Consider the following 25,117-nt stretch of genomic DNA (forward strand, 5'->3'; position numbering starts at 1 on the left):
GGGCACTCTGGCTCTCCGGTGCCTCCGGAAGGTGGCTCCTCCCTGCCGAGCTGCTGCATCGGCCCAAGCCCGGCAAAGCCAGTGAGTGGACTCGGGGCAGGGGTCACTGGGCTGGGGTGGGGAGGGCTCGCGGAGGGGCTGTGCACCCTCCAGGGGAGTTCAGGGGGCTGAGAGGGGGGAACCTGGTCTGGGGGAGCAGCCCCTGGGCACAGCTGGCCCCTGGGCAGGCTGGCCCCTGGGGTCTATAAAGGCTCGTTGAGATCTGTCCCTCAATGAACCAATGTGCGGGGGCACAAGGTGGAAGTTTCGCCTAGGGTGCAAAATATCCTCGCACCGGCCCTGGGAAGACCTGGATACCTTGTGCAAGGCAAACTCTCAATACCAAGATAGGTAGAGCACTGTAACCATTTACAGTTAGGTTGTCTCCAAAGCCATGAAGGGCGAGAAACGTTCAGGTGCTGAGCTCCCTCCAGATCTGACTTCAGTGACAACAGCAACACTGAGCATCTCTGACAAGCAGGACATGTTTTTACAATGGAAGCTTTGCTCTTGCAGCAGCTGATGGACCCACAAGAAGTGTTCAGTGGGCCACCTACTCAGATGCATGCAGTTAAGAACGTGCATATGCGTCTGCAGGCTCAGGGTCTGACTGAAAAGTTTTTGGTAAACTTCCTTAGGATTCTTACTGGTTTCATGTTCAAGGCTTAGTTAATTCTTTCCTTGTTTGCAGTGTCTGATTCTCCAACCCAGCAAACACGCTTGTACTTTACTAGGAAGGCTACAAATGTCCATAAGTCTTGAAAGTATCAGGGCCCAAATTCTCACAAAATCAGTGTTCCCCCAAATGTTCAGCTCCTCTTCCCTCTTTGCACCATACTGCAGTAAGTGGGATAGACCAGTGTATGCAGTCTAGTATTTAAAACTACAGTCTTACAATCCACTTCAACTCATAGCTAACAGCCCTTATTTTCAGTGGAAACACCTGCTTTTCATCAGTGCCAAGTACCCAGGAAACTCATTCAAATGCCCAAATAATGAATTAGGAGCCTAAGTTTAGGACCACTTTAAAAAAAAATCTTGGCAAACAAAGTCTATGAGAGAGAGAAGGTGGATGAGGTAATATCGAGCTCAAAAGCTTGTCTCTCACCACCAGAAGTTGGTCCAATGAAAGCTATTCGCTCACCCACCTTGTCTCTCTAATATCCTGGGACCAACAGGCTGCCGCAACATGGCATAATTAAGTTCATGGATGTTTTGTTCTATCCAAGTATTGTCTGACATAAATCCATCCTTTAAAACCTTATTGGCATAATAGCACTCGAAGGCCTGTCCTGCAAACCCTCATGTCTGTGCTGAACACTCAGCATGGGAGTCACGCCATTGAAATCACACACTGCAACGGAGGGGAAGGATGGCCCCGTGGTGAGGGCACTAGCCCAGGACGTGGGAGAGCTGTGGGGGTCAAGTCCTGGCTCTGGCCCAGATTTGCTGTGTGACCTTGGGCAAGTAACTTCACCTCTCTGTGCCTCAGATCCCATCTGTACAATAAGGACAACAGCCCTGCCCTGCTCACGGGGGGTGGGGGGGAAGTCCAGTACCAATTGTGAGGTGCCCAGACCCTGGGGTGACAGGGGCTAGAATATCTCAAAGGACAAAGCTGCAGTGACAAACACTCTCTGTTCCTAACCACCAGTAACTGGGAAAAGGGGCCAAGACCTTGCCTTTCACTGTCACTCACTGAAAACACAGGGGCAAAACTTGACCAGAGCTTTCAATACAATCCAGTTCCCAGCCCTGCCTCCTCAAAGCTCACGCACGTGCTCCGCTTTGGGCAGGGCGTGCTGTCCCTTTGACTGTAGCAGCGCTGTGCACAGGGCGTAACGTTACAGGACTCTGCAGGACTGGCCCCACGGCCCCAGCTGGGGAAGGCGAATATAGTGCGCTCTTGCATTCTTTATGGTTTAAAATGTGTACCAGTGAGAAGTGCTACCCTACACGTAAACTAAAAGGAGACAGAGCCAGTTAGCCCTTCTCCTTTCTGGAAAGGGGCTGTCTCTGGCCCCAGGCTGCAGGCTATTCCATCCAACAGGCCTGGGCTCCCACCCAGAGGCCTGGGCTCATACAGAACAATATGCAGAATCGGGGCCTTTGTCCTTGGACAACAGGATCCCAACCTCTGTGTCAGAAATCGGAGTAGTGGGACCTCTGTATCTCACACCTGGGACTGAAAGTCACCACTGCTTGGGTTACTTGTATGGTGCTTTTAAACCATACAACTCCTGTCTCCCGCTTTCCCTGCTCCTCATGGGGAGTGCCAGGACTGCCCAGCTCCAGGAGGGGGAGGCGCTCCAGGTCTCTTCATGCTTTTTATCTAAATGATCTGTTTTCTCTCTCTCGCTCTCTTTCACAGAAACATGAAGCCTATGGAGAGGTGAGTGAACAGCACCTTCACGCAGCTTGCTCACTCCAATGAAATTGGATTGCACCACAGATGAGTAACCCTGATCCTGCACTGAGCTCCATGCAGCTGGACCCCTGCACCCATGTGGAACTCAGTGTGGGGTCAGGGACAAGGTCATGTTGCCTTTTAGTTAAAGTTCCTGCCCTAAATCCCAGGTTAGTTTTGCTGAGCATAAATAAACAGCTGCTGTGTACTCAGAGGTGGCTGCATTACAGTGCTGGGCATAGTGATTTCTGCCTATGTAAAGTTTTGTGAAATGTTTCTGGCTCCTTCAGGCTGGAAGGAAATATATATATGAGATTCTGGGTTAGAAAACAGCAGCAGGACCTAGCAGCCTGCATCACCGCCCTGGAGGCTGCAAAATCACCATCCGATGGAAGAGGCAGACACTGCTCCCATGAGGCTATTTAGTCCACTGTGATGGTTTGTTTTATTGAACTGCTTTGGGGAGTGAAAGAACTTAATGATTCAATGCCCAGGCCAACTCGGGCCCAGATCTTTCTCACTTCTTTATTTGTTCAACTCTCGGGGGGCTCAGCTCTGGGTGTGGATAGTATTTAAGTACCTTAGCTGGCTTTTATATCTCTTATAAAGACCCCTTAGGCCTACTGGAGCAAGTCGGTGGCTGCATTCCTGCTGTAGAGACAGCCCAGCTCTCAGCTGTAACTGCACACATGGAGGCCCAACTTGGACATCTTTGTTCCAATAACACAGGCTGTGCGGCCCCTCCATTAATTCACTTCGTGTCACCTTGGACCTCTAGGGGAGAACATGGCGTTTTCCTGCCCACCTTCGGTCCCCAGGCCAGCTGAGGAGAAAGGAGTAAAAACATGCAAAGGGGTCTCGGCGGCTTCCTGTTTCAGCTGGTGTCTAGCCTCACCTATGCTCCCACTGTCCGTTTATCTGCCCACACAGACGTGCAGGAGAGCTTCAGCCGCACAAGGCCCCAAAGGGCAAAAGAACTGCGCAGAGATGCTCTTTAAACCCAGCCAGGCCAGAGCGCAGTCAAGGCTAAGCATTAACAGTCCCTGCTCCTCAGGGCTACCTCTAGCCAGGCCAGGATTTGGGGGCTCCTGGCCGGTTCCCATTCTGAAGTCTAGGGTGGGATTTTCCAGCACGCTGCCTGGTGGCCCCACTCGGATCCCATCAGCGCAAACAGGGCTGTTCCCTCGAGGCCTGTGGGAGCGGAGCTAGACCGACACGGTGCAGCGTTGGCATCCCGGCCCCAATGTTCCCCCAGGCCGGGCGCTCCCTAGGCCAAAACTCAGTGTGTGCCGGGCCCAGGCCTGAAACCCCAGGCTGGCTGCGGAGGGCAGGGCCCATGCACAGAGCAGCAGCAGTCTCCGCCTTCTCGCTAGCCGGTGGGCACAGCGAGATCAGCACCTGGGGACTGAGAATTAGGCTTCTGAAGGCCCCTAAAGGCTACCTGTTGTTTCCATTACCTCTGTCATCCTGGCCTGGTTCTCCACCTGGCTTTCCCCACGTGTCCTGCCCCATGCCTCATGTTTAATCTGGTTTATTTCAGTGCTACAAGATGAGCTGTCTGGAGATCACAGGCCCGCCTGGGCCCAAGGGCTACCGGGGGCAGAAGGTGAGTGACGCTGGCCTGGTGGGCAGGAGGGGCCATGCTGGGTGAGTCCTTCGACTGGGCTGGGCTTGGAACTGGGCGATGACACCGACCAGCCAAGCCCTTTGCTGGCCTGCAGGATGCAAACCCCACAGCTGCAGCCGGGCCCCCCTTGGCAGAGAGAGGTGCAGGGAAACCAGCCCCCTGCAGCGTCACAAACCCAGCACCACCCCACTCTCGCTGTGCTGGAGACAAAAGGAACTGGGGACCCCTCCCCACGCCCAGTAACCACCCCTGCGCTCTGGGCTCTAGGCTCGCTCATAACCACACCTGCAGGCTGCCCCAGGCCAGGCTCCTGTGCTGACCCTGACTCTCCCTCTCTCCCCAGATGCCCCTTTCTTCTTCCGCTCCCCCACTCCCGGGGTGCCCGGGCAGTACCCCTCCCCCAGCATACTGCAGCCCCAGCCAGGCTGCTCTTTATCCTGGGCTAGTCCCAGCTGGGCTGCATAGTCCCTCCGCCGCGAAGCAGAGCTCTGAGTCCAGATTGTGTGTCTGTCCCTCTGGCTGTCCATCTCCTGCGCTCCTCGGCGCTGGGCCCAGCCCACTCCTCTCTGGGCCTGCTCTGCCGCTGGGGGCTCTGGGGGAGAGGGGCCAGCACATGGTGCCCTCTGCTGACCACGAATGAAAAGTCACGGTGCTCTTTGTGTGCTTTACTTGCAGGGTGCGAAGGGGAACATGGGTCAACCAGGAGGTCCTGGGCTAAAAGGGCGACAGGTGAGTGGTGTAAAATCCCCCTTCCACCGCTGGCGAGCAGCACCGTGATGGGTCAGCTGGAGACTCACTGACTTTGGACTAACTCACCATATCTTCTCTCTTGAAGGGTGACCCAGGTATTGAAGGTCCCATCGGATACCCTGGTCCCAAGGTAAAGAACCCTGCGCCCGGTGGCTGAGCTGCCTGCCTGCATTCTGGTTCGGATTCAGCAGTGGCATGCGTGCGTGTGTGTGATGTGTGGCTGCCGGTCTGGTGCGCGTCTTACAGCCCCGCTGCGAGGCCATGGGGCTGGATGAGGGCACACAGCCTGCCCCACAGCCTGCCGGAGTCAGTGACTTGTCTCCCAGGGACTTTGGATCCGTCCACGAGAGAGGAGATTTTTGCTGAAGCGAATCTGTTCAGCCGAATTTTGGCCTGCAGCATTGTGCCACCTGGGTGCAAGACACTGTCATAACAAGGCTTCCTGTCTGCTGTCTGCCATGGACAGGACAGATGGCCCGTAGCCCATGCGCTACTGCAGCCCACCTCAGACATGCAGGAAGGCTGCAGCCTCAAGTAGCTGCTTGGCCAAAGAGGTGCCCTTTGCACTGCCCCCGGCAGGTTGGCAAACAGGCAGGCTCCCAGCCAGAGAGCGTTCCTCCGCCAGGGCCCTTTGCCAGATAGGCCTGGCCTCTAGCCACTGCACATCAGCTCTGTGCCGCATGAGGGCGCTCGAGCAGATGGCTGGTCCCTAAGGCAGGTCCCTAAGAGCCGGAAAGGGCTGGGTTGGTTGGAACAATCACCCTGCATGGAACCTGGAAGCGGATGGGAAGCCAGGGCGGCTCCTGGGGCACATCGGGAGTGTTACGTGCTCCTGGCCCCCATTCCATTCAGCAGTCAGGTCCGTCCCCGCCACCACTGCACCAGGGGATGGTCGAGTGGTGCCGCAGGTTAGCCCTGAGGAGGGGCATGGCAGAGACCAGCCTGGAGACGGATACTGCCTGTCAGCACAGATCATTATAAAACAGGCAGAGTCCCCATGTTCCTGGAGGGCACTGTATGTTCGTTGGGTGGGAATGAACATGTGTCCAAAGGGGCCGGGTCTGATGGCCGCTGGCCCTCAGCACTCACTGGCTGAAGGCTCCATCAGGATCCAGACACTGCTGTTCTGTGTCTGCACCAAGCAGTGTGGAGTGCTGGGGATCTCGGCCTGTCTCTCTTCACTCTAGCTGGCCATCTCCTACTTGCTGCAATAGTTGCATCTCTGAGTCCACTTGTCTGCCTGCCTGCCCAGAGCCCCTCGCTTCCCCCACCTCCACCTGCCCGCCCACAAACACTAACAGAAAGGGTTTTGTGTTTTTTCTTGCCCTAGGGTATTCCTGGTCTGAAAGGAGAGAAGGTAAGAAAGAGCCTCTGATCCTGATCTGCGAGCACTGTGCAAGGGGCCAGCGGGGCATTTCCACGGGAGCGTTGTTTCTAGTGCATGTTTAGAGACGGGGCTGGGAACAATCGTAGCAGTAGCTGGGAAAATGGGGAGGAATATTCTACAAGTATTTTGCTCACAGTGGAACCTGATTGTGGGCATCTCTCCATGTTTGTGGCCTCTCCCCGAGAACGTCTGTGCTTTAACTTTGCTACTTTTACTACATGCAAAGCACATTTCAGACTCCCACGACTGATACTCATCGACAGTGAACTCAGAATTGTATATTGAAAGGTAGTGCACCTCCACCCCGATATAACGCGGTCCTCAGGAGCCAAAAAGCCTTTTACCGTGTTATAGGTGAAACCGCGTTGTATCGAACTTGCTTTGGCCTCGGGCATTTCCATTATTAATAGTCACTTCCTGCCCCCTGATTGACCCCTCAGAATCCCCGACCCATCCAACCCCCCACCACTCCTAGTCCCCTGACTACCCCCTCCAGAACCCCCCCCCCGTCCTTAATCACCCCCAGGACCCCACCCCCTACCCAACCACCCCGCTCCCTGTCCCCTGACTGCCCCGATCGCTATCCAAACCCCCACGCCCTGACAGGCTCCCCGGGACTCCCACGCCCTATCCAATGCCCCCCAGAACCTCCGAACCATCCAACCCGCCGTGCTCCCTGTCCCCTGACCGCCCCCCGAGACCCTCTGCCCCTTATCCAACCCCTCAGTCTCGGCCCGGCACCCTTAACACGCCGCTCAGAGCAGCGTGTCAGAGCCAGACGCACTGATCCACAGGAGCGCACAGCCCCGCCCGCAGAGCACTGCTTTACCACATTCTACCCGACTTCCTGTTATATCGGGTCGCATTATATCGGGGTGTAGGTGTATTTGAAATTGAAGTATGTTGGTAAATTACATAAATCATCCTATGTGGGAGCAGAAACAGCAGCATGTGATTTATACAACTAAGCAACACGTGGCCAGACCAGGACTGGTGTAGGTCAGGGTAGTTCCTATGAAGTCAGTGCAGATATGCCAGTTTACGCCAGCTGAGGATCTGGCCCAGGGTGTGGCGCATTGACAACAAACTGCCCCATGTCTGTGCCAGGGGAGTGAGGAGGGGGTGCTGCGAGGATATAACTGAATGGTTGCCAGTAACGAGCAAATCTGAGAACTCGGTGATCTGCTTACAAACACTTTTCATGAGCAGAAAGGTGGGTGGGGGGAGCACCTGGGACACGTGGTCATCATTAGGAGGGGTAAGCAGTGCAATGTACCCAGAGCTGACTACGCATTGTCCCCTTTCTCCGCAGGGCGAGTTTGGAGGCGACGGCCGGAAGGTAAGAAGGCACCTTTCATGCAGCACCTGTCCCAGCTTAGAGCCTCAGAGAGTCTCTAGCAAGATAATTACTTCTTTTCCTTTGGCCCCAGGGGGCAGCTGGTTTGGCAGGAAGGAACGGCACCGACGGACAGAAGGTAACGCCACACAAGGGACGAGCCGTGCCCAGTCCAGCTCCGGTGTTCTGGTCATTAGCTGATGGGGGTTCCTGAGGCCTGAGGCTGGAGAGAAGCTGTTACCATCGATGAAAACGAACCACAGGAAAATATCCGTGAATTCTTTCCCTGGGTGGGGGAGGTTCCGTCCCACTCCCATACCTGCCCAAACACCTTCATAGAATCATAGAATATCAGGGTTGGAAGGGACCTCAGGAGGTCATCTAGTCCAACGCCCAGCTCAAAGCAAGACCAATCCCAATTTTTGCCCTGATCCCTAAATGGCTCCCTCAAGGATTGAACTCACAACCTTGGGTTTAGCAGGCTAATGCTCAAACCACTGAGCTATCCCATTGCTTCCACAGAGCAGCCTTCAGCCCTCCCTCTACACTACCTCTGGGCACTGTGGGGGTCTCAGCCCCCACAGAACCCAGCCTGAAAAAGGGACCTGATATATAGGCAGGGCATCACTCCCGTGCCCCCTCCGGGGCGTTGAAGCTGCCTCCCCGCACCGCCTGCAGGGCGTCACTGCTGCCTGCCAGGCCTTTCACCAAACAGGGCCAGGCCTGTGCTCTATTTTTGGTTTAAGGTCGATGTTTGCAGTCCCTTCTCTAACTGGCCTCCTTGGGCCAGACCCTTGTGATTAGCTGTGGGTCAATTATTATCAATTATCAATTATTTACTGTGATAGAACAGAAACTCCTAATTCTTTCCCCCTAACTCTCAGGTTTTCTCTCACCTCTTTCTGTTGTAATCCCCACAGGGCAGGCTGGGACGGATTGGATCCCCTGGCTGTAAGGGAGACCCTGGGGACAAGGTAGGAATGTTTTCTCGTGCTTAATCAGCCAAGGTGCAGTTCACCATAGCAGGGCGGGCTTAGCCCGGCCTTACCTGTCACCGTGGAGCTGCATCGCGAGCAGTGAGTCTTCCTGCCCAGTTGTCCTGATGCAGAGTGGAACGCACACCACGGTGTCAGAGCACTCGTGTCTCCTGCCAACGCACGGGGGAGCACCAAGGTGATGAGAGCTGGCCTCTGTTTTTTGTTCCCACTAGCAGCAAGTTGAGGCCATTCTTGTATCTGAAGCTGCTCTCCCTGCAAAGTGATCTTCTAGGGGAGGTGTTTTATCTGGAGGAGAGCAGCACACTGTTATTACTGCAGGCGGACAGTTCCTTGTCCTTTCCCTCCCTAGGGCCCTGATGGTTACCCAGGAGATGCAGGAGACCAGGGAGAACCAGGAGACGAAGGCATAAAGGTACGTGAATTTCAAACCAGAGAGCAGAGCGGCAGAGTCTGGACAGAGCACCAAGCGGGAGAGCTTAAATCCCCGGGCCAGAGCCAGAACTTGCAGACCAGGGGGCAGCCGTGTCCCCAGCAGCGGAGCAGTGCCCAGTACCGCCCGCGGAGAACACAGCCCAGTGGGGAATGGAGCAACGCCGAGAAAGTGGGAGACTTCCCCTGACAAAGTGTTGCTCAGTTTCACTGCTTCCTTTACCCGGCGTGCACCCGGGTGACCCGTGAAAGGCTCCTGTGCTCCCCCAGCCCTTGTCTGCGCCCTCTGGGGACCTGTCAGAATAAGAGGTTGCGTGTGTGTGAGCGCGGAGTTGGCCGCAGTACAACCGTGGGAGTGACACAGCCACTAGGTGGCGCACGGGAGAGACTCCAGCGGAGAGGAGGAGGTGACTTGTCTGGAGTCCTGCCTGTGTCCCTGGGAGGCTGTAAGAAACACGACACAACACACCCCGCACACACCCTGCACACACCCTGTTCTGATGGGGGTTCCCGCACACACCCTGTCCTGATGCCCTGACTGAGACTCTCGTGTGAGCACTTCTCCCAGAGCCGGGAGTGTGATGGCCCCACCGTCAAGGGTAAGTGCAGGTGGACGGCGCTCCCCACTTCGCTCTCGGGGAGGGTGGAGTTCAGGTTACTCACTCCCCCATGGGCACAGATCAGCCACGAGCAGCAGCTGGGACCCCTGGGGAACAGGATGGTGATGTCCCTCGTGACTGTTCTTCTGTTGCTGTTTCAGGGAGATCCTGGCCGCCCTGGCCGCAGCGGACCCGTGGGATCTCCAGGAGAAAAGGGAAACCGGGTAAGTTCCCCGCCATACCGGGATCAGGCCCCTCCCGCTGGAACCCGCCTGTGATGCTCTGGGGCCACAGATAAAAGTACTCACAGACCCAGTGGTCCTGGGGCACCTGCAGCCCCAACACGCGGGCCATGGCCCAGCGAGGTAAAGAACCAGCCATTCTGGGAGCTGAGATCGGCCCGGTGGGTAGGGCTCACACCTGGAACAGGCAGGGGATGTGCGCACGCCTGCCAGTGCCCCAGGTGGCACTGAAGGAGACACCTCCTGCAGCTCACCGGGTGGCTTGGAGCAGGAGCCGTGCTAATAGTCGCTGGGAGATACGGGAGCAGGGCTGCTGGAGTGGGAAGGGAAACCTGTACTCTGCTGCACAGCCGCTCGACAGCCGAAGTGGAAGTTACACCTGGGAGTGGTGGGGGTGCCAAAGGGTGCCTGTGGCCAGGTGCCTGGCCGGGGGGCTGGAACCTCTTCTTCCTGGCCCAGGGGGCCACGCAGGCTCTGCCACTCCAGCAAATCCCTTGCTTTGGGGCCCTCCTCATTCCCATCCCTTCGCCGGGTGTGCTGGGCCCCGGTGCAGCCGTCCCAGCAGTAACCCCGGCGCTCACCATTCGTTGGCACTGGCAGCTGTGGCAGGAGCTGTTTCATGTTGCACCATGAAAGCAAAGCGTAGGGAGGAACAGCTCACAGCCTTAGCAGAGGTCCTGCCCCCTCGCTCAGGCCAGTGCCTCAGTGTCCTCCAGGACACAACTGCGATTGCGCAGGGCACAGCTGCTGCAGGGGTGCCTGGGCTGGGGGACACCGGGCCAGGGGCTGGGGGACACAGTCACAGTCCTAGTCCCTGGGTTCCCTGATCAGGGACAGAGACAGGGAGGTCTTGTGGGAGGGGGAGCCAAGCCCCTCGGAGCCCGATCCCCCTGCACTAGCTAGGTGAGAGGGGAGTGCACGGCACTGCTCTGTGCTGGGGCTGGAGCCAGGGGGGCTGGGCAGCGTGTGTTTGGTATGGGTGGCTGGGTGGGGAGGGGGGTGGCTGGGGGACATGTGGGCGGAGAGGGGAGGCAGGGTGACCCCTGCTGGCTGGCCTGTCCGCTCTCGTCAGACACGCTCTGACTACTTCTTTTCTTTGCAAAGGGACCTAAAGGCAACAACGGAGCCCCTGGGAGCCCTGGTGCCAAGGGAGGCAAAGGCAGCCCAGGACCTGCTGGACCCAAGGGAGAGCCGGTGAGATCCCAAGTGGTTCCCCTCTCCCTGCGTGCTACATAACGCCTTGCAGTGGGTGATCCCGGCACCCGATGGGCACACTGACTGTCCCTGCAGGAAAGGCAGCTAAACCGCATCCTGCAGTGAGCTGGCAACGCCTGGCATCCCCTGCCGTCCCTGCTCGCAGCACCCCCAGGGGAACCCCAGCAGGGAACTGCAGGGATTCGAGCTCCTTGTTTGTTGCAGTTGGAACTGGGATGTAAGACGCTGTCTTTAGCCCTCTTGATTGCAAAGGAAACCTTGAAAACCTGAAGTGAGAGGTCTGCCTGAGTCTGCAGGCAGCGTGAAACAATAGGTCAGAGGGATGTGGGACTGGCCCCATTTGCCTGCATTGATTCCGCAAGCCCAAAGATGACCAGTTAAAGTCCACATTGTTAACTAATTCACTGCTGATCATTTTAACAGCATCACCCAGCCAGTGTGCTACCCCCAGGCCCAAATCACCTCTCTTCTCAGCTGCCCTCTCCCCAGTTCCCCCCGAGCTGTGATTGCAGGCAATGCGATACTAAGAGCAGAAAATGACAATGCAAGGGCAGTGGAGAATCAATTGATTTTCAGATCAAAAGAAAATCCTGGCCCCTGGAGCTGCAGGACTGAGCGTAACATCCATTGTCAGATTTCCTCCATTCAAACCCTCCGCGCTTCACTTACACGAAGCTGCTGCAGAATCCGCAGTGCTCTTCTCGGGCGTGGCAGAATCCAGGGAACTTGCTACAGACTGTGGGCTAGCTCCCCGCCGGGGGGGTAAATCCACACAGCTCCTTTGGAGCCACCGGGCCAGCTCCCCCCGGCGGAGGTGTAAATCCGCACAGCTCCCCCCGGCGGGGGTGTAAATCAGCACAACTCCCCTGTGGGGTGGGGGGGGTAAATCGGAGTCGATCCGTCCGAGTCAGTAGACAAGTGCCAATGGCGGGAAGCTGACACTAGACAAATTCAAGCTAGAACTAAAGCCCCGTTTTTAGCCGAGGGGAATTAACCGTCTGTGTCCCTGTGGGAGCTGCGCTGTGTTGACTCTCCTAAGAAAATGCTTAACGACAAACCCAGCCGCTTCCCGCCATAGGGCAGCGCAGCCCAGCGAGGCCATGGGGGCCCTCTGCTCCCCTCCCAGGGGCCCCGCGCTGCCAAGGGAGGGCAAGGAGAAGTGAATCTCGGGCGGGGGGGATGGGCAGCAAAGCCGCAGCAGGTTAACTGAGCTGGTTTCCACCTTTGTGCCCCATCTCTCTGGTTGGTGTCGGTGTGCGCAGGGTCGTCGCGGGGACCCAGGGACAAAAGGCAGCCCGGGGAACGCTGGGACCAAGGGAGAGAAGGTGAGTGCTCGGGGGATGACGTGCACGGCTCCGTCAGGCCCAGCTGCCGGGCTGAGAGCGAGCTGCTGCTTCCCCACAATGCCACCAGTCTCCCCTCCTGCGGCCCCGGGGGCCAGCGAAGGCAGGCCGGGCTTGGCTGGGACAGGCTTGCTCCTGCCGAGGAGAGCAGGCTGAGTGCAGGGCGCTGAGCCGGGCTCTCCAGCTCAGGAGGGAGGCGTGGGCGTGGGCTGCCTTCGGGTCCATACCCTGAAAGACCGAGCCATCCGTTCACCCCCACACCGGCCCTGGCTCTGGTGGGGTCTGGGCTCTGGCAGAGGAGTGCCCTGCACCATTCTAGCAACCCCTCTAGCAGACGCGGGAGCAGCTACGGGGGGGCCTGCTCCACCTGGAGCCTGGGGGGCCTGACCTGGGGCTGAGGGGGTGGAGAAAGGGCAGTGATGGATGCTCCAGGCTGTGTGGGCTGCTGAGGACACCTGGCCCTGATCATCCCCCCCCTAAAGAAAGGAACCGGGTGTGGGACTCTCCTGAGATGGCGCCTCTCCCTGGGCAGGCAGCGTAAGCAGCTGGAGCTGGGCTGGGGGCCCTGGGCAGCTGAGACACGGCCCAAGGGCAGTGCCGGACAGTGAGTGTATCTTCTGACCTTTTTCTGCCAACAGGGAGACCCCGGCCCCGAAGGCCCCCGGGGCCTAGCAGGAGAAGTCGGCAGCAAAGGAGCAAGGGTAAGCACGAATTCCAGGCTCAGGGCAGCCAGCAGAGGGAATGGCTCATTGACGCCCTCCCCAGCCCGTGCAGGATCGCTCCCTGCAAGGCGGCCCTCAGATGAGCTGTCTCCACAAAGCGTCCGCCCCCCATGTCCGACTGCAGCGCGTGTGCCCTTCCTCCAAGCCCCCGGCAGGCCCCGCTCTCCAGCCCCGTGTGGAGCTGCTGCCCGTGGCTGTGCAAGAGCCTGGGGGGGATCAGAGCCGAGCCTGCCTGCAGCGTGTCCCCTCGTGCCGACCTCCATCACACAGGAGGGCTGCCCAGAGGGCAGGAATCCGTCCGGATGCTGTGCACGGTCACGCAGGCAGGTCTCCCAGCCATGAGGAGATCAGAGCCTGGTGTGGGAAGCCACGTTTCCCTCTCCGCAGTACCCGCCGCGCCCGCCCCAGCCAGTCCCTGTAATCTGGGTGCTGGAGAGAGGTTTTCTTAACCCTTCTCTCCCTTTCCACAGCGCCACAAACTTGGCCACCCGCTGCCCCTCTTGTGCTTGGCCCCGGGATGAAGAGGCAGCTGCTTGCGGCTGCCCTGTGGGCGTCAGCTGGGAAGGAGCCCCCAGAGAGCCAGCCGGGGGATGGCCCAAAGCAGAGGAAGCTGGGAAGACGCCCACTGGCACCGCACCTGGCAGGGACCCTAAGCTAGGCCTTCCCTGGTAGCATAGCCCTGCCCGGGGAGCAGAGTTCGAATGCTGAGCACTTGGCCCCACTCCTGCAGCGTCAGCCGGGGAAGGGAACATCGCGCTGCGTGCTCAGGCGGGCGGCTCTGCCGTGAGTTAGTACAGCGCCAGGAGAGCGTCCCTCGGGCAATCTGCACCCCCGGGGCAGCAGCGAGAGGCTTCCCCTGGGAGAGGGGACGCTACCAGCCAAGGGCTCACGGCTCAGAGGTGCCCAGCTGGGAGCCTAGACTGCCCAGGTGCCCACCCCATCCAATGCCCTGCTGCCAGTCACGCCTGCCCTGACGGCACTGCGTACGCTCTGCGCTGCCCGTTAGCTGCAGAGAGCTGGTGTGTGCCTGGCCGCTCAGCGTGGTGACCTGTCTCCTGGCTTTGTTCCACAGGGCGATCGAGGAGTGCTGGGGCCCCGAGGCCCACAGGGTGCCGTGGGAGAGCCGGGCAGGCCTGTAAGTTTCCCGGTGATTGTGGAATAGTGTGTGACTTTGATAACAGCCCCTAGTATTTACAAAGAACGGTACAAACTTCCGCTCACCCTGCCCACCTCCCCGCAGTGGGGCCAGCATGTTTTACAGATGGGCACAGGGACTTGCCCACAATCCATGTCAGAGCCAGGGTCAGAATCCGGGGCCCGTGCAGTGGCTCCCGCTGCTGTGCTCTGTCCACTAGGCCGCACTGCCTCTCTCCGACCTGACTTCCTGGTTGCTTGGCCAGAGCTGGTTTCGTGTGTGGTTAATTCCAGCCTCGTTTGGTGGCAGTGGTGGTTTCCGCCTGGAGCCCAGTAGTGCCGAGAGAGCTAGGTGCATGGGCCCTGCGGGGGTGCGAGCAGTAATTGAAATGGAGAATTGTTCTGTGTTATATTAACCCCTGTAACTCCCAAGCCATCCACAGCACCATCCCCTGTGGTGCGATCGGTGCCCTCAGCTTACCCTGCTCTCTCCCACACTGTCTTGCAGGGATCTCGTGGGGACCCAGGCGACATGGGCACAAGGGGCAACCCAGGGCCCCCAGGACCAAAGGTAAAGTCTAGATGTACGTCCAGTGCAGTAGAAAGGGGGGAACCAGCGGCTTCACCTGTGTGCTTCATGGGGGCCGTGAACGCCCCCACCTCAGTCTGCACCTCTGAGATCTCACCTGCCCCCTCCAGTCCTTCCCCCGGCCAAAGCCACGCTGCTGACACCTGGGTGAAGTGTCCAGGCCCACGACGGCTCCCTGCCCAGCCTCTGCTGCCACCAGGCAGCCCAGCTGTCTCTGGAAGGCGGGTGCTGTTGGTGCAGAGTGCTGTGCTGAAGACATTGCTGTCCATGGCTTCTCTTAGCCCCGTTCCTCTGCCTGACAAACCAGGACACTCCTTCTAGAGAAGGGAAACTCCCGACTCGGTGACGTCGCGAGCTCAGCCCGCGCTGGGTTTTAATGTTCTGCTTTCACTGACCTGTTCTCTCTTTCCCCACAAAGGGAGACCGAGGCAGACCTGGCTTCAGCTACCCTGGCCCCAGAGGACTTGGGGTACGTATGGCTCAGGCAGAGGCGGATTAAGCTTTTGTGGGGCCCTGGGCCAGAGGAAGTGGGGGGCCCCTCCCCACCCCTTCTGCTTGCAGTCCCCTCCGCCTCCCGCCCTGCACTCCTGCTGGGGAAATGGGCTTGGGTCGCAGTCCCCTGCTGTCCGGTAGGCGGAACGGGTTGGGGCACAGGGGCGCCCATTTTTCTGGGGGCCCCCAATTAGACGGGGCCCCTGGCCACGGGCCCCATTGGCCCAGTAGTTAATCCGCCCCTGGGTTCAGGCAGCACATTCTGGCCCGGCATACTAGCTGCTAGGGCTGCAGCTGGCTGCGCAGGGGAGATCCCAGCTCTCCCAGCGGCCTGGCCTCACTCTGCAGAGGAAAGCAGTGGGGAATCCTTCCCCCGCAGCAGAGGGGCAGGCCTGGAAGGAGCGGTGAGAGGCTGGCAGGCGGGTTCCATTGGCAGGGGTAAGCATTATTGCTCCCCTGAATGAGTAGGAACAGAGTGGTCATGTTGGAGGGTCCGGTTCCCTCACACCCCTTTGAATTCAGTGTAATAAACCAGGGTTTGCACGTTACGAATCCCCTGCTCCCTGATGGGTAAAGGTGGTGTGAGGAATGCAGGCCTGCTCTAAACATCCCCTATGAATCAGACTCTGCATCGAATAGGAGACTTACTGGTCTCTGTGTTAAATAGCGGCCTGCGGATTATCCCAGCCTGAGCCAGCTGGGCAGGGTGCAGAGAAGTGCAGTGATACGTGTTCCCACCACAGTTCTGCCAGGGAATCTTACCCTCTGCTCACAGCCGTCAGCCAGTCGCTTGTGGGGCGCCAGGGCCAGGGCCAGGGTCAGAGCCCATTCGACTGTGGAGAGCCTCCCACTGACTCCAGTGGGCTCTTCTGGCTGGGCTGTCAGAGGTGCTGGGGTCCTGCAGTCCCCACTGAAGTCCAGGGGAGTTGCAGGGGCTCCACCTCCTCCTAAAACCAGGCCACAAGTATATTGGTGTATTATTTTGAAATGTGCCCATCACCATTGTCTCTGGGCACATGTGCAGCAAATTTCAATCCAGCACAAAACTGAAGCTAACAAACTCCTGTCTGTTCCCAGGGCGACAAAGGCGAGAAGGGACCGCCTGGTCCAGAGGTACGGGGTGTGTGTGTGTGTAGGGGGGTGTATTTATGAGGTTATCGAATTGACCACTGTGCTAAGCAGCTAGTTCCTGGCCTGTCACTGAGTGACGGAGGAACCCTGCACTGATGGGCATGGCTGACCCGTGACCTGCGAGCAGCTCTGTTGATCCCTGGGGGGCACTAACCTGGGGGCCTGGCGACCTGTGTCCTACAAGCAGCCCCTTTGGTCCCAGGGGTCACTCACCTGCGGAAGGGTGTGCAGGACCCTGATGCATTTGCTTGGATTTAGCAATCCGTGTACGCACAGACACAGGGGTTCGTGTCGCTGGGTGCACTGCCCTCTCTCAGCACACGCAGTCCAGGGAGGGTGCATTGCCCTGGCACGAACATCTGTGCCCCCCTTCTCTGGTGTGGGGGCTGAGGATGGGGCTGGTGCAGCAGCACTGTGTGGGCGTCACCCACCCTAAGGATTCCCCTGACCCAAGGGAGCTCCCCAAGAGCCAGGCCCTGCTCTGCGCCAGCTGCCCCCCCCCCCGAGAGCCCTGCCGTGACAGCCGGGCACCACTGGTGTCTAACAGCGGAGCAGCTTTCCCAGCACACGCTCTGGACTGCCGTCACATCTCTCCCTCCTCTGAACAGGGTGCAAGGGGCGACTTTGGACCGAAAGGCGCTCCCGGGGTGAAAGGAGACACAGGGGAACCAGTAAGTATACTGTCAGTGCCACTCCCACGTCCTGGCCCCGCTTTCCTACCGTGCTGGCAGAGGTAGGGGGGACGCCATACGGACCCTGCCGTTCTGCACGTCTAGCCTCTGGGGCGCCTGGGCGTGGGTAAAGGTCAATAGAGCTCCCACCTGGCATTGCTACTGCGCCCCAGCCTGGGCAATGCCTGTCTCTGGACACTGGGAGTGGAGCTGGAATCGCAGTCTGCCCCCGCTCCCACCCCCCAAGCCAGAACCCTGAACCAAACTGGCAGCTTGCGGGCCATGCCGCTTGCAAGACCAGAGCACACCCTGTGCGTGGCTGGACGCCGGACGTGTTGCCTGCCGGCCCCTTGGCACATGTGGCCCCCGCACCAGGGGCACCGTGTCTCGCAGCCACTCCTGCGGCTAGGAGCTAGTGTCCAGCAGCCCTTGGGGTACTCAGCTGGGGTGTTGCTGACCAGGGCGAGTGGGAGGGGCTTTTCCTTCAGCAGTATCACCCACGTCATGCCTGTCCAATTCATTCCTTTTCTCTTCCTGCCAGGGTGACCCCGGCCCATCCGGCGAGCCTGGCCCCAGAGGCAGCCCAGGCCCAAAGGGCTTCGAGGTACCGTACCGTGCCACCGTGAGATCGGTCACGCCCAGCTGCTCCCTTTCTCCCTGCATCTTCCACGTGCTTGCAGCAGCTAGGCTGAGGAAGCCCTGGTAGGGCCTCCCCCCGCCGGACTGGCAGGGGGCTGCTCCCTTACGGGCCAGCCATTAACGATTCCAGCTGGGCGCTCTGGGGTCTGTTACCGTTCCCCTTCCTGCCAGCGCCTGCCTGAATCCAGCCCCAGCAGGCAGCTGTGTCTAGATCCCAAAGGTGAGTCCCGGGAAAGGGCATGACACCGCTGTGTTCTTCTTACAGGGTGATCCGGGCCCACCCGGAGATCCTGGCCTAACCGTAAGTAGAGCCAGGCTCCTAGTTACTTCATAGGGATACAGCTGGGGGGCAGGGGGATGGCGCCCACCCAGGGACGGTTCCCCTGCAACATGCTGAGTGGGACTGAGACTCAGAGGCAGATCCTGCTCTTGGTGCCAGGGATGCAGCTGTGGCTGGACTTACCCTGTAGCACAGAGCAGCAGCGAATGCCCCTGTTGGCCGCAGAACTCGCAGGAGATCGGTGTGGGACTGGCCACAGCCAAAGCGGAGTCTGAGGGAGGGAATGCAGAAGGGCATGATCAGAAGGGAAGCCGGGCTGCGGGCCGGGAAAGGTTGGGGCACCCCCACCGTACGGGCAGGCTGGCATTCACCAGCGCTCTGCTCCTTGTGTTTTGCTGGCAGGACTGCGATGTGATGACCTACGTGAGAGAAACCTGCGGCTGCTGCGGTCAGTCCAATGCTCTTCTCTCTGGGGGCTCGGTCAGTGCTGAGCAGCTTGGCTCTGAACCCCGGGGGGGTCCCTCCCCAGCCATCCCCCTCCGCGCCTCTGGTGTTAGCAGGAAGGTCGTACTGGCAGACCTCACCCCGAGGAGAGGGCCAGCTCTCCCCCGTGTGCCACTGACGGCCTCAGAGTTGGGGCGCAGCAGGACTCTCGTGGGTTTGCTCTCAGACCGTATGGCCCGCAGGCACAGCTGCTGCCCGTTGGCACCGTTCGTGCCGAGCCTGCCCTGCCCGGGGCGGCGATGGCATTCCCAGCAGAGCACAGACCCACTGCTCAGGTTCAGGGAAATAACGACCCCGCTGGGCCTGACTGTCCGTGCTGTTCCCTGCACGCTGAGCCATCACAGGGGTGAAGTTGCCCAGACGGCGTGAAACAGCCCGGCCGGTCTCTAGTGCTCTCCCAGCAGAGGTGCTGCAGAAAGACCTCAGGGAATGGTGGGTCGCAGCTGGGCGCAGCCTTCCTCTGCCAGGGACAGGGATTGAGTCCCTGCTGAGCTGGGTGTGTAAAGGGCTAGATAATTCACTCAACTCTGCAAACTCAGATAAGGCTAATGAGCGTCCAGCCACGTCTGTGCCTCAGAGCATCAGCTTAGTTTCCTCCCAGAGGTGCCCAGCTGCCTGTGGATAGCTTCGCTTTCCTTCAGGTATTGGCCGGAGGCTGGATGGCAGGGACCTGATGGGGGATCTTCCCGTGGACGGCCTCCCATGTGGTGGAGACCCTCCCTGCTCTCTGGGCAGTCCCTGCTGGCCTTGTCCCCCCTGTGATCCGCTCCTCTCTCCCATCCCCAGACTGCGAGAAGCGCTGTGGTGCCCTGGACATCGTGTTTGTCATAGACAGCTCCGAAAGCATCGGCTACACCAACTTCTCCCTGGAGAAGAACTTTGTCATCAACGTGGTGAGCCGCCTGGGCTCCATTGCCAAGGACCCCAAGTCAGAGACAGGTGCGGGATGCATGTGAGCAGTGGCGCGGGGCTCTGAGGGAGAGACAGACGGGGCCCTCGGGCCCCCACCTCTTAACCACCTGCCCTAAGGGAGGCATCCACACAGCAAGCAGCCTATAGGTCCTTGTGCAGACTGGGCTCCGAACCAGAGGAGAGCCTGGGAAGAGGCAGCTGCTATGTTCATGACACGGCCGGCGGCCATTGCTGACTGTCTCCTGATTGCTGGGGGCAGTCACATGTTTCTCATAGGACTCCCTTCCCTCCCCAGGCTCCCACTGGTACCAGAGAAACTCCATTCTGTGTCCCTGGCTCCCATTTTAAATAAGCAAGAGTCACTCCACCGTTAAAGGTCACAGTAAAACTGGCGGGAAAACCAAATTAGGGGAAAGGTCAGCAGCTCATAACTCTGCGGTAACGAGAACGGTGGGACTGCGAGGACTGTTGGCGTGCGTTCCAGCATGCTTGGAATTGGGCGTGCGCAGCAGGGAGCTTAGCAAACGTGCCTAGACAGTTCGGACAGGACAGTAGGAAAGGCAGTGTGGCAGTGGGCAGCCAAAGGCACTGACAGGAGAGAACAAAGAGAGAAGAAGGAAGCTTGCTGGGTGGTCCATTGACATTAGCAGCAGAGGGAGAGAGCTCAGGAGAAACAGTCAGCAAGTGGAGTAAATCTGTCAGCCAATGTGGTGTAGGGCGGTGGGAGTGTGTATGTTAATAAAGACGAAGGTGTGTGTGTTGATGGTAAAGGGAACGTTTACATGTAAGATTTAAAGAAGTGTTACCACTTGCTATCAGCGACCTGTGAGAGATGGGTCAGCTGTCATAGAGCGCAGCTACTTAGGAGCATTTCAGACTGTAAGGCAATATGATTTGGGGTGCTCTTTAGCTTTGTATTTGTGTTTTAGAACAGCAATAAGGGATTGGTGGTTTAGATTATTATTGTATTAGGGATTGTTCTATACAAAAATCCAGGTTGTTTTCTATTGTTCAGAGCCTGAGAGAATTGGAATTGTCTGGATTTTGTTTTAACCCCCGTTGTTTTGTAACACCGTGTCAGCACTTTGACCATGTGAAACCATTCTGTCTTTCGGTGCTTGTCACTGGTGCATGTCATTGGCATGCATGACGCAGCGTGGCAGTGTCACGATGTCACACGTGATGCTGCCGTGCAGGGGTCTGGAGTGATGATGCCCTCACCAGACAATTTGGCATTTATAGTGTGGTGCCAGTGTGTGCTCTGCCTAGGGAACACACCCCAATTAGCTGCGGGAGGGTGCCAGGGGAGTGAGGATGGCGGGGTGTGACCATCTGTCTCCCTGCAGGTGCCCGGGTCGGGGTGGTGCAGTACAGCCACGAGGGGACATTCGAGGCCATCCAGCTCAACGACGAGCGCATTAACTCCCTGTCCAACTTCAAGGAGGCGGTGAAGCGTCTGGAATGGATCGCCGGGGGCACCTGGACGCCCTCAGCCCTGCAGTTTGCCTACAACAAGCTCATCAAGGAGAGTAGGCGAGAGAAAGCCCGTGTGTTTGCCGTGGTGGTGACAGACGGGCGCCACGATCCGCGGGACGATGACAACAACCTCCAGGCCTTCTGCCAGGGAGACGTGATCGTCAACGCCATCGGCATCGGAGACATGTTCAACCAGCCAGACCAGGACGAGACCCTGCGCTCCATTGCGTGCAACGAGCAGCAGCGCGTCCAGAAAATGAGGCTCTTCTCGGAGCTGGTGGCTGAGGAATTCATTGACAACATGGAGGACGTCCTCTGCCCAGGTCTGCACCTGCCACCCTGGCTCAGTCACCGAGCGAGGCCAGGGCTGGGGTGCGAGTTGGTCGGTTGTATGCAGCACACAGCGCGATGACACCGGGTGCCAGTGCACATGGTTGGGTCAGTTACGCTGGATAGCGCATCTCCCTAATGCAGATCAGCACAACCGGCTCTTCCCCAACCGGAGAGCAGATCCCCATGGATCCATGGAGAGCAGATCCCCATGGGCAGCACCCACCCCGGTGTGTGTCCTCGCCCACCATGGAGCGAGAGGCCTGGCCTGCTGCTGAGGCCATCTCGCTAGCTGCTCCTTTATTCTCGTTTCAGATCCACAGATCGTCTGCCCAGAACTGCCCTGCCAAACAGGTAAAAATAATGCCAAACGGCTCCAGATCTTCCGCGCCACACGGTAGTGTCATGGGCTGTGGGGTGGGTGGGGAACGGCAGCCTTTCTAGCCACGCAATACCCCGGCGGGGGCAGAGAAGGGGGCTGTCACTTTATCTCAAGAGAGGCCCCAATTTCCATCTCCACCGCTTTGCCTGTCTGGCTGAGGGCTGTCCACAGGCAGGTACGTGTGTGCAGTACAGCCATGCTCAGCCCTCTCTCCCTTCTCCTCATCCCAGTGGAGATGCCTAAACCTCGGATCCTAAATCCCCACGGGACCTGGCAGGGCTTGGAATCCAAATCCAGGAATGAACTGCTCACATGGTCCCTGTCTGTTATCGGACGAGCCGAACCCCCAGAGCCAAACTCCCCACCCTTTGGAAATCCTGCCCTGCAGGTCTCAGTGGGGCTGGGCGGGCATTCCCTGGGGCTGGGCGGGCAGTACAGTGGAACTGGAAGGCTTCCAGCGGAGACTTGGCTCACACTGGCTGTACTGAAATGAGCTAGTAACACCGAGTTGGGGAGCAGGGTGCAAAGGGGCTGTGTGGTGGGGCGGGACAACCCTGTGGGGTAAGAGAGGCAGGTGCTGCTTGGTGCAGATCCCAGTGCTTAGACCACGTTCTGCTTGTTAAGTGGTAAAACTCCAGCCTCAGCTACTGTTGCTAGCACGGAAAGTGCAATCTCTCTCTGTCTGCAAACCTGCCAATGAGCTCTGTGCAGCTTGGAAGCTTGTCTCTTTCCCCAACAGAAGTTGGTCCAATAACAGATATTCCCTCCCGCTCCATATCTATCGATCTAATCAGAGACCCAGTGTTTGGCGATATGCGAGTCGTGCGGGTTACAACTGGTCACCCAGTGCTGCCGATACTTGTGGTTTAGTCATGAGTCTCACCATGTTGTTTTCCGAAAGCCCCCGCTCCACAAGTCAGGGGACTGCGGGATCTCAACTTACGTGGACTGGAAAGTGACTTGTTTAAAAAGGAATCTGTGGAGCAAGGCTGGAAAACGGGCCCCCTGCAGGCTGGGAAAGCAGACGGAAAGAAAAAGAATCCCAGTTTCTTAGCTCTTTAAAATCTCGTGATTTTTCAGCCAGTCTCATGACGTTGGGGGCCTTGACTTGTGAATTTGGAGTGCAAGACTGAGGAGGGATTGCAGGGAGCTCCGGGCCATGCCCTATGGCGAGGGTTGTCCTGGAAAGCCATGTGTAGGGAGCTCTACTTCCCGACTGCCCTGGGGAAAATACTGTGCAAGCTTCTTTAGAGAGAAACCTCTTCCGGGCTGCCAGCCTCCCTCTCTGGGGAAGACTGGCCAAGGACTGCCGGGAGGAGGGAGAGATGGCAAAGCCTTGAGCAGGGAAGACGGTGGAGTTTTCCACCTTGTGATGAAAGTGCCAACCTGCTGTCCCAGGCCAGAGAGGGGCTAGCTGGGCGCTTTCCCCTCCTGCCGAACTGCCGCTGTGTGTCGCGCTGACCATGCCTGCTGCTGCAGCCGCGCCTGGCACCTGAGAGTCGGGTCAGTCTGTGTGTTGTGCACGAATATCCAGTCGGGACTGTGCAAACCCCGCTGACTCCTTTCGCTGACTCAGGTTTAACCCTGCGCTGCGGAGCTGAACGGCTAGCCCCGAATGCGGCACCTTCCCCCCGACGATGCACTCCAGGCCCTCGTCTGATGGAGTCCTACCCAGCTGCTTTGAATCTGGGTCTGGAGAGATCTCAAAGGATGCAGCAGCCTGCTCTTCCAGCTGCTGCTTTGTCTTAGGCTGCGCCAGGCGTCTGTGCTTCAGAGCCCTGCTTTGTGCTTAGTTGCGAGGTCAGACTGGCAGTGGGGTGGGAGCAGTGCCATGGGCGCAGGATTGATTTGTAAAGAGGAACCATGCCAGGGCAGCGTCGCTGGCAGCTGGAACAGCAGCATGTTCGGGTTCTGCTCGGTCTGGGCCAAGCGTCCGTCAGGAGACCCCGGGCCCGGGCGAACGTGGCCTTCGTCACACAGCAGCTCTCGGCCATTCTCATTGCCCGCGCCAGGTACGGCACCGCTTAGAACCACTTCCCTTTTCCTGCACTGCATACGGCTGGATCAGAAACCCCCTGGGGGGAGACAGGGGACTCTAAAAGGGTCCCCAGCGGAATGCCCCCACCCAGGCCTTAGGCTGGACAGGGCTCAGCCTGCACCCACAGAACATGGCTGTTGTAGAACGACTCCCCTCGGGAGTGGTGGCCGAGAAGGCGTAGGCCTGGCGGTGACGGGTGGGTGTCGCTTTGCTCTGGGTGGGTGGAATTCCCACTGGGCTGGGGGGTGAGTGGGATTTAGGGGGTGCCCGGGTGCCTCCCAGGGCTGTCCTGGCTCTGGCTCCCTGCCAGGCTGTGTGTGACATCTGGCAAGGTCCAGCTGGGTTTGGCCCTGGGAAGGCGGCCCATGGCCAAAGCTGGGAGGAGCCCAGTGACGGGCAGCATAGGCGAGCTGAGGGCTTGGTAGTACGTAGCTGCAATGCTGTGGTGGGCTCTGCTAGACAGAGCCACTCTGACCTTGAGCTCTCTGCCCTGTGGCTGACGGCTGGGTCCGTGCTGAGCTCTGAGGAGCTGCCTGTTATCTGGGGTACATGAGATGTGCATGTGTCACCCACCCCTCGGATGGGTCAGTGGCCAGCCAGGGCCTGGAGCCAAACACAGGCAGGCCTGGCCCGGGAGCACGCCAAGGAGCCCCACCCCCACTCATGCCAAGCCCTGGGTCTTACAGAGCGCATGTCAGCAGCAGGCCTCAAGGCACTCGCAGTCTCTAATGGCTTTCCCCTGGCCCCGGGGCAGGGCAGGGCTGGCATACCCTGGGCAGGTAGGGACTGGCACTGGGAGGCTCAATGCCTCGCCCAGGGTCACACAGGCAGGTCTGTGGCAGGGTGGAAATTGGCCTCAGTGTAGCAATCTTGGGGTTCATTAAACATCCAGCCAGGGAATTAGAAAGGAATAAAACTTGTAATAAAACAAACTAAAGAGCATCTGAGGTGAGGTGCTGAGCACAGCTACACTGGGTTCTCCACCCCAGCCTCCCGAGCACCTCTCTAAAGTCCCGTATTTATCACACTGTCCCTTATGAGGGAGCATCTCTAAATTATAATCTTCCCCAAACATGTCTCTACATCGTCCCTCTTAAAAAAACAAATGAACTCTTTATATACATATCTATTAATAGCTAACAACTATCTAACAACACCTGCATTAAATTCTCAACCCATCTAGTACATTTCCATAAACCCAATGTGTCCTCTCCGTAGAGAGGACAGATTACCAGCACATCACTCTGGAGTGTCTTCACCACTCACTTTTCTCAACTACCCCTTTTCCAGGCAGGTTAGCAAGTCTCTGAGTCTTTCAGGATGTTTAAGCTCCCTCTCCAATCTTCTCAATATCAGTCTTTTCTTTCATTGGAGTCTGAGTTCTCTTGTTCCTTGACAGTTTCTCCTTTCTCTGTTGATGATAAAGGATCAGTCAGATGGGAAAT

At 58.3% G+C, this 25,117-nt stretch overlaps 1 protein-coding gene across 1 annotated transcript in view; it reads left to right on the forward strand.

Moving 5' to 3' along the window:
• Positions 1-25,117, forward strand: part of COL6A2 (collagen type VI alpha 2 chain) — a 49,161-nt gene that overhangs the window by 12,299 nt on the left and 11,745 nt on the right. Inside the window, exons 4-27 of the mRNA XM_077830128.1 lie at positions 2,411-2,431; positions 3,987-4,052; positions 4,749-4,802; positions 4,909-4,953; positions 6,154-6,180; positions 7,523-7,549; positions 7,641-7,685; positions 8,467-8,520; positions 8,894-8,956; positions 9,734-9,796; positions 10,919-11,008; positions 12,292-12,354; positions 13,011-13,073; positions 14,167-14,229; positions 14,737-14,799; positions 15,236-15,286; positions 16,387-16,422; positions 17,049-17,111; positions 17,653-17,715; positions 18,016-18,051; positions 18,433-18,478; positions 19,321-19,473; positions 20,793-21,245; positions 21,568-21,606. Coding sequence (XP_077686254.1) covers positions 2,411-2,431; positions 3,987-4,052; positions 4,749-4,802; positions 4,909-4,953; positions 6,154-6,180; positions 7,523-7,549; positions 7,641-7,685; positions 8,467-8,520; positions 8,894-8,956; positions 9,734-9,796; positions 10,919-11,008; positions 12,292-12,354; positions 13,011-13,073; positions 14,167-14,229; positions 14,737-14,799; positions 15,236-15,286; positions 16,387-16,422; positions 17,049-17,111; positions 17,653-17,715; positions 18,016-18,051; positions 18,433-18,478; positions 19,321-19,473; positions 20,793-21,245; positions 21,568-21,606 — 1,747 coding nt within the window. The remainder of the gene's footprint in view (positions 1-2,410; positions 2,432-3,986; positions 4,053-4,748; positions 4,803-4,908; positions 4,954-6,153; positions 6,181-7,522; positions 7,550-7,640; positions 7,686-8,466; positions 8,521-8,893; positions 8,957-9,733; positions 9,797-10,918; positions 11,009-12,291; positions 12,355-13,010; positions 13,074-14,166; positions 14,230-14,736; positions 14,800-15,235; positions 15,287-16,386; positions 16,423-17,048; positions 17,112-17,652; positions 17,716-18,015; positions 18,052-18,432; positions 18,479-19,320; positions 19,474-20,792; positions 21,246-21,567; positions 21,607-25,117) is intronic.

This window comes from Eretmochelys imbricata, chromosome 11, assembly GCF_965152235.1.
Source record: "Eretmochelys imbricata isolate rEreImb1 chromosome 11, rEreImb1.hap1, whole genome shotgun sequence".
NCBI lineage: Eukaryota > Metazoa > Chordata > Testudines > Cheloniidae > Eretmochelys > Eretmochelys imbricata.